The following is an 18,719-nucleotide window of genomic DNA, read 5'->3' on the forward strand; positions in this document are numbered from 1 at the left end:
CCCGAACACTCAAGCTGCACTCCCCTGGCCTGGGTAAGTACAGGGCCCAGGAACCCCATGCAGCCAACGCCCCTCTAGCCCACAGCCTTGGGGCTGATCTGGGGGCTCTCCCACAGCCCCCCGACCCGGCTGGCACGCAGCCCTTGGGGAACAGGGCACCTCTGCAGCTGCTGCGGCGGGAGCTGTGCCAGGGGCAAGAGGCTTTCGTGCAGCAGTCCCAGGTGGGCCTAGGGGAGGGGCTGTGGGGGGAGGAAACTTGGTACAGCACTCCAGGTGGGCCTGGGGGGTTCATTGGGGAGGTCTTCGTGCAGCAGGCCAGTGGGCCCGGCGGGGAGGTACCAGCCACCCTGCTGATGCTGCCCAAGCCCACCCTGGGCCCCACCCTCAGAACGAGCTGCAGCAGATCCGCCTGTGCTTTGAGAGGAAGAAGATGGTCATCACAGAGGTGCCCGCCTGGCTGAGGGGGAGGGGTGCTGGGGGCCCACCCAGTGGGTCCTGCTCCTCAGGCGTGACCCCACCTCCCCCTAGGTGGGGGACAGCGTGGCTGAGATGCACATGGCCCTGAACAACCAGGCCACCGGGCTCCTGGTAGGTCCTTACAGGGCAGCACCCAGAAGGACGGGGCCGGGTAGGTGAGAGGCTACGGAGGGCGGGGCGAGGGGCCTGCTGTGCTTACCTCCTCTGGCCCCCAGAACCTCAAGAAGGACATCCGGGGCGTGCTGGACCAGATGGAGAACATCCAGCTGGAGATTCTCAGGTAACACAGGGGCAGGGGCCAGGCCAGCTGAGCAAGGTCTCGGAAGGTGTCCTGGTCAGGACAGGGCAGACCCATCCTTGACCCCCCCCAACCTCCACAGCACCGAGCCAGGGGGTGGGTGCCAGCCTGGGGGTGGAGGGTGTGGGGTCCTGACAGTGAGGCCTCTGCAGGGAGCGGGCCCAGTGCCGCACTCAAGCCAGGAAGGAGAAGCAGATGGCAAGCATGTCGGTGAGCCCCCACACCCCACTCTGGGTCTGGAGACCAGCCCCCCACCCAGGGCCCTGCTTGGGCGAGAGGGAGAAATGGGCTCTGGGAGGGCAGTTGCAGGGCGGGGGGCATCTGAAAAGTGGCTGCAGGAGCCTGTCCAGGAGGAGGGGGCCAGGGCTGCAGTGGGGGGACCCCTATCCGAGGAGGGTTTCCCAAAGCCAGGGATCCCCGCCCTCAGCCTGGACCCTCTGGGTGGGCTCTGATCCAGCCCCTCCCCAACAGAAAGGGAGGCCAAAGCTGGGAAGCTCCAAGACCCTGGCAGGACAGCTCTGGTAGGTGACTGCACGGCAGAGCCCAGCCCCCAGGCCCCCCGCGCGCCCCTGCCCCTGACCACCGCCGCCCACAGGCTGCTGACCCTGAGGCTGCTGCTGGGCACCCTGCTGGTCTGGACCGCTGCCTACGTGTACGTGGTGAACCCCACACCTTTCGAGGGGCTGGTGCCGCCCCTGCTGAGCCGTGCCACCATCTGGAAGCTCCGGGCCTTGCTGGACCCCTTCCTGCGCCTCGAAGTGGACGGCTTCCTGCCCTTCTAGGCCAGAGGCCCAGCGGCCCCAGTGAGGAGGCCAGGCGACCAGCACGGCCCCGGATGCCCAGTGGCCGTGTCAGCCCCCTGCACATGGCACCACTGTGCACCATCCCTGCCAGGAGCCGCAGAGAAGGGTGGAGGTGGGGTCTGTCCTGGGGGCTGGGCCTGTGGCTGGACATAGAGTCATGACATATGTGGCCGGTGAGCATGTCTCTGTGGAAATTGGGGAAGGGACACCCAGGCAAGCCGGCAGCGAGGGTCCATCAGGGTGGAGACCCCAGCCTCAGGGCTGGCTTCCCACCCCACATCCCACCTGCCCTCCAGAAGGCAGCCCCTCTGCACAGGGCTCTGACCCCCAAGGCATCTTAGGAGGCTCTCCACTGAAAGGCAACAGCAGTGAGGACTGGGGGGTCCTCAGGTCTTGCCCGCTGGGCCTGGCTCTCCCGGGGACCTCAGAGGTCAGGTTTTCAGCACTGGACCTGCTGATCCACTGACCTCATGCCCCTCATGCAACTCCCCTCCCTGCCTGGCCACCACCCACCCTGCCCAGGTCCTGTCACCTCCCCAACCCAGGGCCCTGTCCGGTCCAGGGGACCACATTGGTAGACAGAGCTGATCAACACCAAAAATTTTATTTGGGGAATTAATTAGCAGGGGTACCCTTAAGAACAATAGAGAATGGTTTTGTGGCTTTCTCGTCCCCAAATGGGAGATGTAGAGCCACAGCCCAGGGTGGACCCAGGGACAGGGACCCTGTGCCGGAGAAGGGCTGGCCGGAGTCCCACCCTGCTGCAGGCCGTACCACTGCTGGAGGACACACGGCTTGGGCCTCAGGCCCTCTGAGATCCCGCCGGCATCGTCTCTGGGTGCAGGCAGCCCCAGTGGGGCCCAGGAGGAGCTGGCCACGACCACAGGACCTTGGTGGCAGGCAGGGGCCAATGGCTCACCAGGCTGGCGGCTCCAGGAAGTTAAGGCATCTGTTCATGTGTCAGGGGAAGGGCAGGAGGAGTGCAGAGACCTTCGGGGGCAACCTGAGACCCCCCCCACCCAGCCCAACCCACGGAGGCCTGGGCTCCCCGAGGAGGAAGTGGCTTAGTCTAAAGTGCTTGGTTGGACAGGGAGGCTGGGCAAAGGTCGTGCCGGTCCCCACAGCTCTGGGGCTGCCCCCTGTGGGGTGCTGGACCCCCTGCAGCAGGTGGGGGACTTCCTGAGGTCATGTGGACACAGGGTCTCAGGCCCTGGCAGGCTGGGAGTCTGTCAAGCTGTGGCTGGTGGAGCAGAGAGGCCAGCCCACCCCCAGCCCTGCCCCAGGGTCCATGGCAGTCTGACCTCCTGGGTCCCCAGCTGGGCTGTCCCGGGCCCCAGAGCCGCCTACTTGTCATCCTGCTAGGGCCCCGAGAGGCTGGGGAAAAGACTGGAGGCAGCCAAGTGCAGGCGGCACATGGCCCCGCGTGGGGGTGCCCCGGCGGCCGGGCTCCAGGGGGCCCGCAGTGGTGGGCGGTCCTCCGGGCGGCCAAGGTGGCACAGGTGCAGCCCAGGAGGCACCCAAGGCTGGCCACGCCGCCCCCATCCACGGGTGCAGGTGCCAATCCGCCCCCTGCGGGCCGCGGCGTCCGTGAGAGAGAAGCAGAAAGGTGGAGGTCAGCTTCGGGGCCCTACAGCCCGCATGCCTCCCGTGCTGGGACAGCCCCAGCCCAGGCTGTCTCAGCCCTGAACAGCTGTGCATCCCTCATACTCCCTCAGCCCTGCCCCTGGCATGTGGTAGGCAGGAGAGCTCCAGCAGGTTCAGCAGCCCCCACAGGGCCCTGAGCCAGCAGGTGGCCCCTATGCACCCCCATTTCATCTCCCCAAGCTCTTGGGTTCCTGGGAGTCCCCTGTGGGTAGCAGCAGACCCAAGTCTTTCCCCCAAACACCCTGTCACTGCCAGAACTGACACAGACCCAAGGCGAGAGACCCTCACACTTCCCAGCCACAGACCATCGGCCGCCCCCTCCTCCCAAGCCTCAGATTCAGCCCAAGTCGGCAGAAATGCCCCTGAGGAACCCACCGACCTCTGCACACCAGACAACAGCCACCCCCTCTTCTGGGGCCCGGCCCCTGCCCCCCCCCAACTCGGGATCCTGCAGCAATAGCCCTGGCCTTGCCCAAGGAAAGAATCAAAATAACTCTTTTTCTTTTTTTTAATAAAATTATAGATATATAGATGTAGATAAAAAAACATAAAACAGACACAACGCAAGCGGACGCTGTCATGTGCTTACTCTCAGGTCCCTGACACCAAGGGAAGCACTGACCCCTCCCCAGTGTGCTTTCCCACGGCGTGAGCACCGCAGCCAGGCCGGGGCTGGGGACGTGGCATGCCTTGGGGCAGGGTTCTCCAGTTTGGCAGGGAGGGCCTGAGGGCTGGGGAGGGGGCTCTGGGTGTCACCGGCCCCCTGTGGCAGCATCACCCCCATGCCTGCTCCCGCCTGCCCCCCGTCGCCTCCCACAAGAGCATAAAGCAAAGGTTAAGGCTTTGATGAAAAGGGACAGCGGCGGCCGGAGCACTGACACATCAGACACGGCGCGGCAGCACAGCACACAGACAAGGGACACAAGCCCGCCCGGCCGGGCAACACAGGACACACGGAGCCGGGCCCCCAGCCACAGCTGGCTGGCTGGCCGTCTGTCCACTTATCCACCACCACCCAGAGCAGGCCAGGGCAGAAGCATCCGCCTTGCCAAGCTACAAGCTTCCAGCGGGGTCCGTGAAAGGCAACGCGTTAGTTAGGAGTAGCCTAGCAGGGGACACTCGGTCCGGGAGCCCACAGGCTGTGTTGGAAGGATGGCGGGGGCCCCGGGTGCCTCTGTCCATCTCTGGGACCCATCCGTAAGGGGACTGTTGGGGGCTGGCCTGGCGATGATCTGGGGTGCTGGGTGATGGCAGTGGGCCAAGCCTGGCTGAGAGAGGGTGCCCCAAAGAGGCTGACTGGGCCCCCTCACTGCCCCAGCCATGGGACAGGCCCAGACACAGACCAGCCCAGTGGCCCTTGGCCCAGTGAGCCGACTTCCCCATGGGCAGATGAGTGGACCGGCAGGCAGAGTGCTTGGGGCAAGCTGTGGAGGCGTGGCACTCTCTCCCGCCGATGGGTCCACACCAGGCTGGGGTGGCCTCGTGTCCCTGGGGCAGAGAAGTTGGTGGGGGGGGGTGCGCTGCGGGGTCCTGGTCCCCGTGGCACCACGGCGGATGTGTGGCGGTCAGTCCTCACACCGAGATCTCGTACGTGGTCCCACCCACGCCGGACACCTTCTTAACCAGCGTGTGCCGTGTAGGGCTGGCAGAGGGCCCTGGGGGGCCAGTGGCAGGTCCCAGCCGGGCCAGGCCCGGGGACTGCCCATTAAGCTTACTTGGGGGAGTCTTCAGCTGAGGGTGGTCCCTGCATCAAAACAAGCACACAGACGCATGCACACGGTGAACACACGAACACATGGGGACAGAGGACGGAGAAGGCAGCAGGACAGAGACGACGCGGACGTGGACTAGTGCAGCCGTGTCGTGGGGCCCCGTGCAGTCCCTGCCCTCTGGGCTTGGAGGGTTCACCTGGAAAGCAGGCGAGGGATGCAGAGCCTGCATGGGGAGCGGCTGTGCCATCACAGGACAGACAGATGTCGTCAGAACTGCTACCACCCTCCCGAGTCCCTGGGTCCCTCCTAGCCAGCACTGGCCACAGAGAGCATGGGGCAGCCAGGTGGGCACTGAATGGAGCCCGGCCCTGCACTGGGAGCCCGGCCACTCTGCCTGGCCTCATTCCTGCTGTCTCTCAGGAAAACGAGGGGCTGCCCTCCTGCCCACCAGCGCTGACCAACAGTAGCTGTATCTTTGCTGCTTAAACCTTCTCGAGGCGAGAGCCCTTTGTCCCCGGGCTGCAATCCCTGCCTGGCTGCAATGCTGCCCACTTCTAGGTCTTGTGCTCCCCATTCATCACACCCAATGGCAGCCTCCTCCCCAACTCCACAAAAGCTGAACAGGTCCCACCCTGTGGGGGTAGGGAAGGCCCACTCAGGGCTGGACTGCTGTGCCCTCAGCCCCTTTGTGGCCAAGTGGCCTGGGCTGGGCTGGGCTCTCCCTCTGGGGCTGCATCTGCCGACGGGAAACAACTGCGCCTGTGCTTGAGGTTTCCAGGCCCGGACGGGGCGACAGATGCTGTGAGGACACCATGCGTCCACAGCGTGGGTCCTGGCCCCAGCAGGTGTGCAGTTCTCCTACCTGGGCCTGGGCCTGCGAGCCAGCTGACCCCACTTTCTCAGTTACCAACCTGCTGGGTGCCTGGAGCCAGCCTGCTTTCTCCAGTCCTCAGTTTCCCCACCTACGAGCAGGGAAGCCCCTGCTTCCTAGAACTATGTCCTACAGGGAGGGCCAGGGCCCGGCCACCAGGGTGGCACATTCTGCTGCAAGGTAATGTCCTCAGCCCCAGCCTCCTAGAGATGCAGCCAAGCAGGCCCAGGGAGAGTCCTGGGTGGACAGGGCCACTGTGACCCAGGAAGCCAGAGCCACAGCCTAAAGGAGGCCCAGGCTGCCGCATGACACCGGCCCAAGGAGAAAGCCCCATGGCCTCCCATGTGCTGGGTCTGTGCCAGCTCTAGAAGAACGAGTCCTTGGGCTCAGGACACACAAATTCTCATACCCTGTCCCCAGAGCGTGCCCAGGACATCCTCAGAGCTGGGCCACACGGGCTAGCCAAGGCCTTCAAGTCAGGGTGAGGCGCATTCTCCCGGTCCCATCCCCAGAGAAAAACTCAGGCCCCTGGGATGACCTATGAGTGCCCAGCCAAGAGGGGCCCTGCAGACGGCTGGACAGCTGCCCTATGCCAGGAAGCCCACCCGCACCTCCCGGCACCCACCTCTGCACGGTCAGCGAGGGCGGTGGCTCTGGGAGGTCCGTGTGGATGAAGGCGACAGCTTTGGGGCCTGCGTAGGACGGTGAGTGGGGAGTGCCTGGTGGGGAAGGCAGGCCCTGGCGTGCGGGCGACCTGTGGGAGCCACTGCTGGGCCGGGGCCCCGGGGCGTTGCTGCTGGCCTGATCAGCCTGCAGGGAGGAAGACGATGTCCGCGGTGCACGGCTCACGGAGCTGGACAGCGAGGACAGTGATGTCTGCAGGGCAGGGTTGCGGGCGCCACCAAAGCCAGGCCCAGCCACAAGGTCGTCTCTGGAGCCATAGCGCAGCGCGGGACCTCGGGGGCCCTCGGACAGCACACTGGCCTGCTGCAGGCTGTAGGAGCTGGGAGCGTCATAGACGCCTGAGTCGCCGAAGAGTGAGTCGGCCTGGGAGCGCAGCAGGCGCTCACGCTCCTCCCTGTCCTTGCGCTCCTGGATGGATGCCATGATGGTCCTGGACAGGTTGTCGTAGCGCACAGGCGAGGGCTCCCGGGGCCGGGGGCCCAGCACGGGGCTGAAGCTGCGGGGCAGGGGCCGTGGTGGGTCGCCCGTTGCCCCAGGGTGCAGGTAGGGTGAGTGGTATCCGGCCACGCCAACTGCTGGGTGGGCAGGGCAGGCGTGGCCACCAGGCGAGCCAGGATTGAGCAGGCTGTCATAGGACAGGCTGCCGTTGCGGTTGGGCAGTGCATGGGGGGCAAAGATGCTACGGTGGGGCGTGGGGGGCCCACCCTCGGAGCGCAGGGGCTGCAGGGCCACATGGTCCCCACCCCGCCGGCTCGAGGCCTTGAGGCTCAGAGAGCGCAAAGCGCCCGAGAAGGCATCAGAGGCGCTGAGCGGCGGGGATGGCGGGTAGGCTGCATGCAGGCCCCCGGGCCCATAGTCAGGGAGGTCCAGGCTCGGCTCGGACACAAAGTCCAGGCTACGGATGCTGTCGTCCCCCAGGGTCAGGGAATCAGGGCCTGGAACCTGTAGGGAGAAGGCATTCTCACCACTGCCCAGCTGCCACCCCGCCTGCAGCTGCCAGTCAGCACCCACGGGGGCCACACATGGCACCGTGGCCTCAGGAACTGGGCCTCAAGGAGCCATAACAGCCACACAGTGACCCACGGCCCTGTCTCCGAGCATCCATGGCTGAGGGGCAGGGGCTCTGCAACAGGAGGGAGGCTACAGCTGGCTGTTGCAGACACCTGGGGCTCTGCCCTTGGAGCCATGCAGCCCCAGGGGCCCACCGCTCAGGGCAGCCAGAGGGAGGAGGAGCCTCGTCTAGCCTCTGTGACGGGCACATAGGCATGGGCTTGGGCTTGGAACAAGAGCCTCAGGAACCACAAAGCCAGAAGGGGATCAGGGCAAATGTGAGCTCAATGCACTTGGCCAACCAGACCCAATCCCCCACTGGACCCAGGAGTCCCAGGAAGATGACGTACCCGGAGCCCTCATCTCCAAGCAGGGCTGCCTCCTCCTGTGAGGCACGGCCCCTGCATGCCTGCAGACTCAGACCCTTGGCCAAGGAGGCCCAGACTCACTGCTTCACCCAGTGACTCTCTCCAGGAAAGACATCAATCCTGAGGGGAGAGGTCCCTGGGGATGGGGCTGGTCTAGGTGCACAGGGCCCAGCCACAGGCCTGCCTCTTGGGGTGGCCCAGAAGGAAGGATGGTGCCCTGGGACTGTTCGGCGTTCCTGATCACTGCACAGACCGCCCCGCACTGCCCACCATTCCAGTGACCACAGAGCACTCATGCAGCTCAGGGAAGAAAAATGTGCTTTCTCAAGCACGTCTCAAATTCTTCCAAAGTCTTCCCGTGGGCCTTACAGAGTGACTAATGGTGGAATTCCAGGCATCCTGGTACACAGTGCTCCTGGGGGCAGCCGCCCACCTGGCCTAGGGCAATGCCGGCCAAGGGACAGATGCCAAGCCTGGACGGCCCATGCCAGCCCCTCCCAGGACACCCTGCTCCCCTCTGTGGGTCCCAGCTCTGGGTGCACACAGGCAGGGTCCTACGAGTCACACAAGGCCCTTGGTGACCCAGGCAGAGCCCTGAGGGGCATGGCCTCAGGGGATGTGGCCTCCGCTGGAGAGGCGGGGCTCTGGAGGTGGGGCCTCCATCGAGTGAAGGCTGTGGGGAGAGCTCCTGGAGGTGGGCCTGGGGGACAAGGCTTGCCAGGGGGCAGGCTAAGCCTCCTTACCTGCTCGCCTGGTCCACAGAAAGGCGCCTTGGGACCCGTGGGGAAAGCCGGCCTAAACTTGTACATGGCAGGCGTCGGGGGGCTGGTCCTCTGCACCGACAGGGCACTCTCTGGGGATGCAGACCACTGTCAGACTGTGGTCAGACGGGGGTCAACCCATATCCCTCCCTAGGTGTGGCTGCCCCAAACTCACCAGCACTGCCTGGGCGCGGGGTCTGCAGGTCACTGCTGAACGTGCCAGCCTCTATCTTGGGGGGCAGTGGTGGCCCCAAGTCCAGTGGCTTCTCATCCAGCCGGTCCAGGCTGCCCTTGGACTGGGAGGGGGCGGGGTCAGTGGTGTGTGGGGCTTGGATGAGGGGCAGGGCTTCACTAGGGATTCAGCCTGGGACCTAGCCCCCTCCCCAGAATCTGTCTATGGCTCCACCTGCCCCATCCACCTCTTCTAGGCCCCCGCCAACCTGCCTGTTTCCCCATCCAAGGACCTGACTGCCAGCCCATCCCTAAGCCCAGGCCCCCACCTTGCTACGGCCCAGGCCAGCCTTCAGCCCGTTGTCACTAAGCTTGACCTTGAGTGGTGCAGCTCGGTCCAGGAGTTCAGGCCTAAGGAAAGGCGGCTTCAAATTCACCGCGAGCGGCAGCCGGGGCGGCTCCACCACGTACCTGCACCAGGGCACAGGGGTCAGTAGCAAGCCCATCTGCCACAAACACACAAGGGCAGGGCTGGCCACACCTGGCAAGAGCCAAAACAGACCAAGAGGGTCTAAGTTTGCCCGCCCTACACCCAGCAGAGGCCCCCCTCCACCCTGCCCAGGCCGGGCCTCACCGGGGCGCCAGGGGGCTACACAGCACGTGCTCCACATTCCCACAGCAGCCTCGGGTGAAGGGGTTCACACCCCCGCGGAACTTCCCAGTCACCTGTGGACGCAGGACCCTCAGCCAGCCGGGCCTCCCAAGGTCCAGGCCAGGGTGGGCAGGGGGCTGGCAGGGGGCTGGGCAGGGGAGCTGGGGTTCCTTAGAAGCTGATACTTGTGGGAAGTGGCTTGGGCGGGGTCAGTCCAGGATTGCCCCTCACATAGGTTACCCAGCCTGTCCTTGCAGGGAGCTGTGGGATTTCTGGGTCACTGGTGGCTGCAGTGTCCACAGGCAGGATGTGCGCAGGGGACGGGGCAGGCGTGGCCCCACGTGGGGGTCTCAGAGTTGGAGCCTCGTCTCAACACAGCCGCACAAACTACCTCAGGCAAGGGTGCCCCAGCCCCCACCCTGTCCCCATGCAGCCCCAACTCTCTCGGCCCCTTGGGGCCACCCATCCCCCATGGGGTCTGCACCTGCTCGTTGGTGGTGCGCCCCCGAGTGACCAGCACCACATGGAAGCCAGTGAGGCCAATGACAGGGATGAAGAAGAGGCCGGCCACACACATGACAGCCATGCTAGCCCGTTAAGGCCAACGGCGCAGGCCAGGACACCGCAGACCCCATCGCAGCAGCATGGAGCAGGTGCCTGTGGACAAACCCCCTCCCAATCTAGGGACGGCCACCTGCCCGTTGGGGATCCCTGGGCAGGAACCAAGCCTTCTGAGGCTCGATCTCCCTGGTGAACGTGCCCCCGGTCCACATCGCCTCTGCAATGAGGCCCACAGGAACCAAGGATACGTGATGGTGGTGTGCGCGGCTCCCAGCCCCTCAGCATGGTTCAGCACGTAGACCAGGCCGAAGGCCACAACGCCCACCATGTGTGCACTGAGTGACAGCAGGAACAGGAAGAAGTAGCGATAGTTTCGACGCCCGATGCAGTTGTTGACCCAGGGGCAGTGGTGGTCAAAGTCCTGGGCGGGAGCAGTGCATCAGGGCACATGGCAGGCAGGGATGTGGCACAGGGCTGGGGGAGCACAGGGCAGCAGGGCGGTCACCTCTACACAGTTGTCACAGACGCTGCAGTGGGAGCAGCGTGGCGGGCGGTAGAAGTGGCACGTGGCGCACCACTTCATGCGGACCTGGATACCTCGCACATCCACATTCTTGTACAGCGGGGCCCGGAAGTCGTCCTCCTTGTCCTCATCCTCATCCGCTACAGACCAGGAGCCAGGCAGTGAGCAGGAAGTTGACTTTCCTGGCAGCTGAATCCCTCCCCCAAGTCCAGCCCACCCACCAGGAATCCCTAAGGCTGTCTCAAGTTAGCCACTCACACTCTAGCGAAAGTGAGAGGAGCTGCCCCAGCACAGCGCCCTACCTCGGGGGAAAACACCAGGGTCCATGAAAGTGGCCATGCTGAAGTTGGCCAGGACAAAGAGGAAGATGATGCCATTGTAGACAGGAACAGCTGGGGACACAGCTCGCGTCAACCATGGGCACCTGCAGTAGACAGCGGGGGCAGAGAGTGGAGTCTGGGGGTGCAGAAGGGATGCAGGGGCAGAGCTATGTGGTGCGGCAGGCTGGGCCTGCAAGGTCACCCTCAGAGCTCAGAGGCAGTGGGGAGGCTGCCACAGCCCTGCCAAGAAACCTCAGCCACATCGCTCCTTCGAGTAACGGCCAGAGGCTGGGCATATCAGTACAGCATGTGGGCTACCCGTGCCCTGACCCAGCAACCTCTCAGGGCAACCGTCTCAGAAGGCCCACAGGCCTAAGGTCACACCATTCCAGTGATGCCCCTGGGCTCTACTACCGGGGCGGGGTGGGGGGTGGGGGCTGTGTACAGGCTGGAGGTGGGAGCCCCAGATGGAAAATGCGCCATGATGCCTCATCCAGGCCTGTCCTTGGCCCAGTGGGGCCTCTCGCCAGGCAGATTCTGGGGTGTGGGGAGCCCCAATTCTTGGTCAGTAAGTGCATGGGGCATGTCTCCCCTGCTCTTCCCAGTCAGGCACATCCCCATCCAGACAGCCCCTTCTTTTTAGTTTGTTACCTCCCTCCCCAGATGACAAAGTAGAACACTTAGGGACTCTAGAAATGTACAACACCCCCCACCACTTCCCATCTTCCCAGCCATCAGCACTTGGCTTCAAGGCCACCCCCTCTTCCGGGAAGCTTTCCAGGACTCCAGGCTGCCCTCCACAGCTTCCCTATAAGGCGTGCCCTCACACACCTTCCTGAAAGGCGCCTTCCTCAGCCCTTAACAGGCCTGGCCTGAGTCCCCTCTGAGGAGGCCTGCCGGTCCTCGGGCCACACAGCCTGCAGCGGGTTCCTAAATCCACCCACTCAGCTTCCAAGAAGCCCCTCTGGCCTCAGGCTCCTCGTCTCTCCCCTGCGCACCCTGAGACGGCTGCTGTGACAAGCAGCAGGGACAGGAACACAGGGGTTTGCATCCTTCCCTGCACCTAGGCCCTCTGCATAGTTGGGGGGCTAGTGGGGATCCCCCACAGCAGCCCTGACCTCTGTGGCCACTAGCAGTGGATGGGGCCCACGCGCTGCCTACCACTCCAGCGCACGTGGCCACGCTGCTGCACCCACACCCGCCTGGCCAGGAGCCAGCCCCGCCGCCCCGGCAACCACCTCCACGGCAGCAGAGCTTCACTATTTTTAGTGGAAAGCAAGAGGCTATTTAAAGACTCCGCTTCCCACGACAGCCATCCTCGGCGGGGCCAGGAGCCCAAGTTACCCTTCCTCTTGTCCAGGGCCCAGCCCGTGGAGGTAGACACCGGGGTGAGGACACAGCTGCGGCCACAGCTCCCTCTGCTGGGAGGGCTCTCCCTGTCCCTTGCCCAGTGGCTCAGCCCCCAGGCTTCCTTCCACCCTCCCCAGCCCTGCCTGGCACACAGGCAGCACTCAAACATGTGCCTGGCTTCCAATGCAGTGCTATTCAGCAAGGACCACAATCCCCTAAGGCAGGGTCAGCCCAACAAGGTGGGCACAGGCAGGTGAGCAGCCCTCCAGGGAGAGGCAGGGCCTGTGGACCTCCCCACAAGCCTTCTGGGGAAGGCTGGCTACATAGTCTGTGCAAAATGAAACTGTGGGCCCCTTATTTAAAAATTATAGAGAATTTCAAAATGTTGACAGCAGAGCATTAAACCAAACGCAGGCCCTCATGGTGCCTGTGGGGCTGGCCTGCTCTGGGAAGGGATGGGGCGAGTGCCATTGGTCAACCCTCGGGCTGCAAGGAGGGAGGCAGCCTCTGTCCTCCCAATGCTGACCTGAGGACGGAAGCCTCGGGGCCCCTCTGCACCTGCGCTGGCTGCCAGCCTGCCTCCTGGCCCTAACGGGGGCTTGGAAGTGTGTTCGCCCATCAGGCAGGCGGGGCCTGAACCCCATGCTGACTTGAGCTCCCTGCCAGCCCAAGCAGGCGGTACTGCCATGTCCTCCCTGAGCCGGGACTCCCCCATGCCAGGCGGGCTGGACAGCAGCCTTGCAGCCATGGGGCTACTTTGGGAAATCTGCAGTGTGACCGGGTCCCTCCTGCCCAGTGCGGGTACCTGCCACATGCCTGTGAGGGCCCATACGGGCCCTAAGCCAGGGGTTGGGGAGGCTTGTTGTGGGTTCTCTGACTCGGACCTGAGCTGCTGCCCACCCCTCCAGTCCTCCAGGGTGAGGCAACTGTCCTCTCTGAAGTCCCCAAGGTCGGATCCTGCCTAACAGGGACCAGCTCACAGGCCAACCCACCAGGGCCCAGGGCTCTCAGGGCTCAGTGGGAGAGAAGATGAGAAGCACATGCAGGCACAGACACATGTGTGAAGAAATGGACACACGCACAAACATGCTCCAGGGCACATGTGCATGGGTACGTGTGCACACACACAAATATACAGGCATGTACACACATAAACACACAGACAACCTGCTCTGGTGTACAGAAGGCACACATGCACACATGCAATCATATCTGCATACAAAACACATATACATGCATGAACACTTGCATGCAGACATGCACACGTGCACACGCTGGCGCACATGCATGAACGCAGACACGCCTGCACATCACTCACCAAGACCTATGTGTAAACACGCGTGAACACAGGCGTGCACAGACACACGCCTCCTCACACTGCACGCAGCCCTAGCCAGCCTCGGCTCGGCTGCCCCTCACTCTGGGCCTCAGACATGGCCCTCCCACTCTCTGGGCTTCCCTTTGCTCCTCTGTGGATAGGGCAAGTGTGAGGACACACAAGCACTCTCAGGGTGTGCAAGAACACGGGAGGACACACGAGGACATGCAAGGATGCATGAGGACACATGGGGACAGGGGAGGCCATGTGTGAATGCTCAGGGACACTCGAAGACACGCACTCCCACAGGCAGGGCCCAGCAGGCAGTAGTCTGGGTCCAGGCTCGGGGAGGCTCCACTCCCACCCAGACCTGATGGTGCACACCAGGCTCGCCTGCTGGAGGCCAGGCAAAGACAGGCTCTGGGCCTGGGCTGGAAGTAGAGTGTCTGGCCCGCCATGTCCCTCTGAGCCCCTCCTGGCTGGCTCCAGCCAAGCTACGGGTGGAGGGCAGGTCCAGGGGGCCCAGCCCCGAGGTTCCAATCCCTCCTCCAGGGCCACAGGCAGGGACATGCACCACCACCATAGGCCCCACCCGGGCTGAGGCCCCAAGTCCCGCCTGGGCTGGCAGGGAGACACCGCCCAGCAAGGGGGGGTGGCTTAGGGGCAGAATGTCCGCCACAGCTAAATGTGGAATGGAAAATTTTAACTCAGACGTTTTCATTTAAATCAGGTTCTTCATTAGCACTGTTTGTGTATGACTGGCACTCGCCCGTGGGGCACCCGGGACCGGTGGGGCAGAAGCTGCTGTGCCCTTGTCAGGCCGGGCCTTTGAGCCTCGAAGTACCTGCACCTACCTGTCCAATCCCTACAGACACCTGGACAGATGGGGAAACTGAGGCTCAGGGGCCAGGAATACCCCAGGCCACATGCGGTGGGTCCCAGCATGGGGGCTCACACTGAGTTTTCACCCCCAGGTTCCCCAGACTCCTGAGGTCCCAGTCAGCAGTTCAGTCCCTCTTGGCCCACCAAGGCTAGTCTGGCCCAGAGCCTGTTCTGACTGCTGTCCTGAGCTGGGCCTCCAAGCAAGGAGAGGGCTCAGGAATATCTAGGACCAGCCACACCATCCCAGATGCCCCAGACAGAGATAAGCCAGCCTGGCTCAGCCCTAGGCACTGGCAGCCTGCCAGGTAGCCCCAGCCCTCGGACATTCACAGGGTCCCTGTCATTCTGCAATGTGGCTCTGGAGTGAAGTCAGGGCAGGGTCGGGAGCCTGGCCTAGGGGTCTTCGAACCCTCTGCCAGCAGCTGACCCAACCTAGCATTATACCATGGTATAAAGGGCTTCTGAAGCCCAGGGGGACACAAAACCCCCAGAAACATAGGAAGGGGCCGGGAGCAGTGATCACACCTGTAATCCCAGCACTTTGGGAGGCTAAGGCTGGCAGATCACCTGAGCTCAGGAGAATAGCCTGGGCAACATAGCGAGACCCCATCTCTACTAAAAAAATAAATAAATAAATAAATAAATAAATAAGCCAGGTGTGAGGGTGCCCACCTGTCATCCCAGGTACTCAGGAGGCTGAGGTGGGATGATCACTTGAGCCCAGGAGGTCGAGACTACAGTGAGCTGAAGTAGCACCACTGCACTCCAGCCTGGGTGACAGAGTGAGACCCTGTCTCAAACAAACAAACAACAACAAAATCCTAAGAAGGCTTCCTGAAGGAAGAGGGCCTCTGAGAAACTGCCCTGCTGTATGTGCCCCATCCTGAGAGGATGCCCTTCACAACTGGGCATCCTTCCATGCCCAGACCCTCCTAGAGAGATGTGTGAATGTCCTGCTGGTCCCAAGACCCTTGGCGATCTGGCTGAGGGAGGGGTCCCTGGTTCTCAGGCCTCCAGCTCCCCACACGTCACCCAGAACTCCTGCCCACCTGGTGCATGGGTGAAGCCACCCCACCGGCAGCAACTAACGTTTACTGCATGCGGAGAGGGGGCTGGGGCCACTTACTGTCTGGTAACATCTGAGGAGCAAACAGTGAAGTCGGGAACCCTGTATAGGCCCTAAGGGCAGGGATGGGGGACACAGGAGCAACCTGCTCCCCTTCCAGTGTGCCTGGACCAGATACAGGGCAGGAGGTTGGGCAACGGGTAGACAAGTGGCCTGCCCCAAGAAGGGGGCCTCCTGGACCCCTGCCTACCCAGAATCAGCACAGCTGCTATGGGTGGCATCAATGGGCCAGCCGACCCAACAGAACCCCTTCTCAGGAACTGAGCAGTCTTGGAGGAGCTCAGCAGAGCAGGGGCGGGCTGGGGAAGAGGCCAGGATCACTGACAGACATTCAGCCCAGGGGTGTGGCCTCACCTGCCCTGAGGGGGCAAGCAGGGCTTCTTAGCCTTGCTAGGTGGCCACTGCACATCAAACCCAGGTGAGCACCCGGACCACCATCCTGCCACAGGGACACATGGCATCTTCTCCCAGGTGCAGGGCCAGCAGAGGTCAGCATATGCCAGGTGTAGGGTTGGGTGCAGGCATGGCCCGCACTGCCCCAGGAAGGAACCCCATACCTCAAGACTGCTGGTGTCGCTGAAACCAGAACCCCAGAACAGAGGAGGAGAAACTGGTGCTCAGCAGAGTGGGAGCCACCCAAGCACTCTATGCCTAGGGCTGGGGCAGGTTCATAGTCAGAGTCACGTAAAGGGCCCTCTGACATCACGCGCGAGGGAACCAGCAGCTGCAGCCACCACACAGCCAGGGTGCAGACGCGGCGCCAGGAACAGAGGAGCCCTCCAAGGAGGACAGGAGATGGGGGGGGTGTGGGGTTGATTTTAATTTCTTAGCATATTTTTTTTTCTGTATTTCACAAGTTCCACATAAAGAACACACTTTTTTTTTTTTTTTTTGAGACAGAGTCTTGCTCTGTCACCCGGGCTGGAGTGCAGTGGTGCGATTTCGGCTCACTGCAACCTCCGCCTTACAGGTTCAAGCTATTCTCCTGCCTCAGCCTCCTGTGTAGCTGGGATTACAGGCGCTCACCACCACGCCTGGCTAGTTTTTGTACTTTTAGTAGAGATGGGGTTTCGCCATGCTGGCCAGGCTGGTCTCAAACTCCTGACCTCAGATGATCTGCCCACTTCGGCCTCCCAAAGTGCTGGGATTACAGGCGTGAGCCACCGTGCCCAGCCCACACATTACTTTTAAAGCCATGAGAAAGGACACTGAATTGCATGGACCGAGTAAGGAACCAAGCCAGACCCCCCCACAGACAGAAGCCCTGGGGACCAACACTGGGCTGGGCCCACCCCTCCAGAAGCCTTGGTGGGATGTGTCTCCCCAGGCCAGGCTCCCCAGGCTGCCCCCCACCCACCTCTCTCTGCCCCACACCAGCAGCATCTGACAAGAACATGCTGGCTTGCCCGAGCCAGAAATAAGCCCGTCCACACAGGCCTTTTTTAAACATGCTCTTGGCAGCCTGCAGTGCCCACCCAGCCCCAGCCTGCAGGTAACTCTCTCGCCTCCACGGGCACCCGATTCAGCCTCGCCATGCACGTGGGGACCCCCCAAACTCTTGCAAAGGTGACGAGCGCCAGGCAGCCCCTACCTGCCCCTCTCCAAGCTCACATGCTCAGGGGTGGCCCCACCTTGGAACAGGTGGCCATCGTTCGTGCCACCTGGGCTGTGTCTCAACCCCAGATTGGTGGAAGAGGGGTGGGTGGTTGAAGATCTGTGCAACCGAAGCCTGGAGCCCCCAACCCTCCTTGTGCCTGAAGGAGCCCTGGGGTGACCCCACAGCCACAGAGGGAGGCTGTGCTGTCCGCATGCCTCTCTGGTCCTAAGACAGCCTGTATCTTGGGTGAAAAAGTTGAGGCTGGAGGGGCCCAGTGTCCTGCAGGCGTGGGCTCTCACTCCCAGAAACAGGACCTCAAGGGTCCTGGTGTGCACCATGGCCAGCCCACGGAGGTGCTGTGCTAACATCGGGCCCTGGGTGTGGCCTGGCCTGGGCCCTCCAGCTGTGATGACCACTGGGTCTTCCTGAGAAGGAGGCCAAGGGCCAGGCCCGGGTCACCAGTGGCTGTGGGGCAGGCATGTGGCAACCAGGCCAGGCCACACCTACGTGGGAACAACTTGACTCTGGCCCGGGGCGGGCAGCCAGGAGGAGACCCGAGAGGCACCCACGGCCACCTGCAGAGAAGACTCATGATTCTGGGTGGCCCACGTCCCCTCGGGGGTCTCACGGGGAGGGAAGGGCTGCAGCCACACCCTGGGCAGCCCGGCCTCCTCTCCTGCCAAGGCCCAGCGCTCCCCGCCAGGGCCTGCCTGGACACTCCCGAGGTGCCCAGCCCGCACTGGTGTCCCCACACAAGGGACTCACCCCGGTGCCCGGGACGCCCGCACATGGCTTCAACTCCCCCGGCCCCAGCACGGGAAGAGGGACTGCCATCGCCTGCAGCCGGCGCCCCGCCCGCCCACTGCCCCGGGCCCCGCCAGCACCGGCGACCGCTGCCCCCGTGCCTGGGCTGTGCGGGCCCTGCCCATCGCTGCCCCCGTGCCCCCAGACGCGGCGCCGACTCACGTGAACACGAAGAAGAGGGTGCTGGAGCCGACCAGCAGCGCGGCGGCCGTGGCCACCGGGATGTACTTGGCGGGTTTGAGGCGCGTCCCGGGGCTGCGGGGCATCCTGGGCGCCGCGCCGCCGCATCCCTCCCCGGGGCCGGGCGGGCGGGGCCGGCCGGGGTCGGGCCGGGGTCGGGCGGGCGGGCTGGACGCGGCGCAGGACCCGCGGCGGCGGCGGCGGCGGCGGAGGAAATCCCACCCCACGGGCGGCGGCGGCGGCGGCGCGCTGATGTCAGCGCGCCCCTTAAGGTGGACCGGGCGCCGGGGGCCGCGGCGGGGCGGGACGGGGCGGGGCGAGTCGACGGGGCCCGGGGACCGCCCACCGGTTCGCGGGACCGTCGGAGGGGGCGGGACCCCGCGGCCTCGGGGACCCCAGCCCGGCGGGCGCCTGCGGCTCTCGGGGGCCGGGCACCCACGCACCCCTGCGGCCCGGCCGGTGGGCACCACGGCGAAGACCAGGCCCCCCTGGTCCCGGGCCGCGGAGGCGTGCAGGTGTTCTCGGGGACGTCTGTGGGCTCAGCCCTTTCCCTAACGACCCCTCTGG

General features: G+C 63.9%; 2 protein-coding genes across 4 annotated transcripts in view; one reads left to right on the top strand and one right to left on the bottom strand.

Moving 5' to 3' along the window:
- The window catches only part of CCDC188 (coiled-coil domain containing 188), a 2,786-nt gene extending 1,039 nt beyond the window's left edge, over positions 1 to 1,747 (top strand). Inside the window, exons 2-9 of the mRNA XM_055253639.2 lie at positions 1 to 33; positions 117 to 221; positions 389 to 445; positions 529 to 588; positions 693 to 757; positions 928 to 985; positions 1,247 to 1,296; positions 1,371 to 1,747. The exon at positions 1 to 33 is cut by the window's left edge and continues 75 nt beyond it. Coding sequence (XP_055109614.2) covers positions 1 to 33; positions 117 to 221; positions 389 to 445; positions 529 to 588; positions 693 to 757; positions 928 to 985; positions 1,247 to 1,296; positions 1,371 to 1,557 — 615 coding nt within the window. The 3' untranslated portion in view covers positions 1,558 to 1,747. The remainder of the gene's footprint in view (positions 34 to 116; positions 222 to 388; positions 446 to 528; positions 589 to 692; positions 758 to 927; positions 986 to 1,246; positions 1,297 to 1,370) is intronic.
- Positions 1,748 to 2,163: 416 nt separating this feature from the next.
- Positions 2,164 to 18,343, bottom strand: ZDHHC8 (zinc finger DHHC-type palmitoyltransferase 8). 3 transcript variants are annotated; one of them, XM_055253600.2, is made up of 11 exons: positions 18,135 to 18,343; positions 10,878 to 10,999; positions 10,558 to 10,715; positions 10,301 to 10,473; positions 9,976 to 10,078; positions 9,474 to 9,565; positions 9,169 to 9,310; positions 8,844 to 8,964; positions 8,651 to 8,760; positions 6,431 to 7,431; positions 2,164 to 3,147 (listed from the first exon to the last, which is right to left on the bottom strand). In XM_055253600.2, the coding sequence occupies exons 1-11, from the start codon at positions 18,236 to 18,238 to the stop codon at positions 2,937 to 2,939; spliced, it is 2,337 nt and encodes a 778-aa protein (XP_055109575.1). In that variant the 5' UTR covers positions 18,239 to 18,343; the 3' UTR covers positions 2,164 to 2,936. The 3 variants fall into 3 exon arrangements, with proteins under 3 accessions (XP_055109575.1, XP_063478764.1, XP_055109576.1); XM_063622694.1 differs by lacking the exon at positions 18,135 to 18,343 and adding an exon at positions 15,118 to 16,877; XM_055253601.2 differs by lacking the exon at positions 2,164 to 3,147 and adding an exon at positions 3,717 to 4,966 and having other exon boundaries at positions 18,135 to 18,342.
- Positions 18,344 to 18,719: the final 376 nt, after the last annotated feature.

Source organism: Symphalangus syndactylus, chromosome 18 (genome assembly GCF_028878055.3).
Source record: "Symphalangus syndactylus isolate Jambi chromosome 18, NHGRI_mSymSyn1-v2.1_pri, whole genome shotgun sequence".
Classification (NCBI taxonomy): domain Eukaryota; kingdom Metazoa; phylum Chordata; class Mammalia; order Primates; family Hylobatidae; genus Symphalangus; species Symphalangus syndactylus.

What these genes read in the sequence shown, in the direction of transcription:
- ZDHHC8 (XM_055253600.2), bottom strand. Translation starts at nt 18,238, where the DNA reads ATGCCCCGCAGCCCCGGGACGCGCCTCAAACCCGCCAAGTACATCCCG. An exon ending in GCCGCGCACACCACCATCAC is followed by an intron (nt 10,079 to 10,300) that starts GTATCCTTGGTT and finishes TTAACGGGCTAG; the next exon opens with CATGGCTGTCATGTGTGTGG. An exon ending in CTGGCCTGGGCCGTAGCAAG is followed by an intron (nt 8,965 to 9,168) that starts GTGGGGGCCTGG and finishes GCCCCCTCCCAG; the next exon opens with TCCAAGGGCAGCCTGGACCG.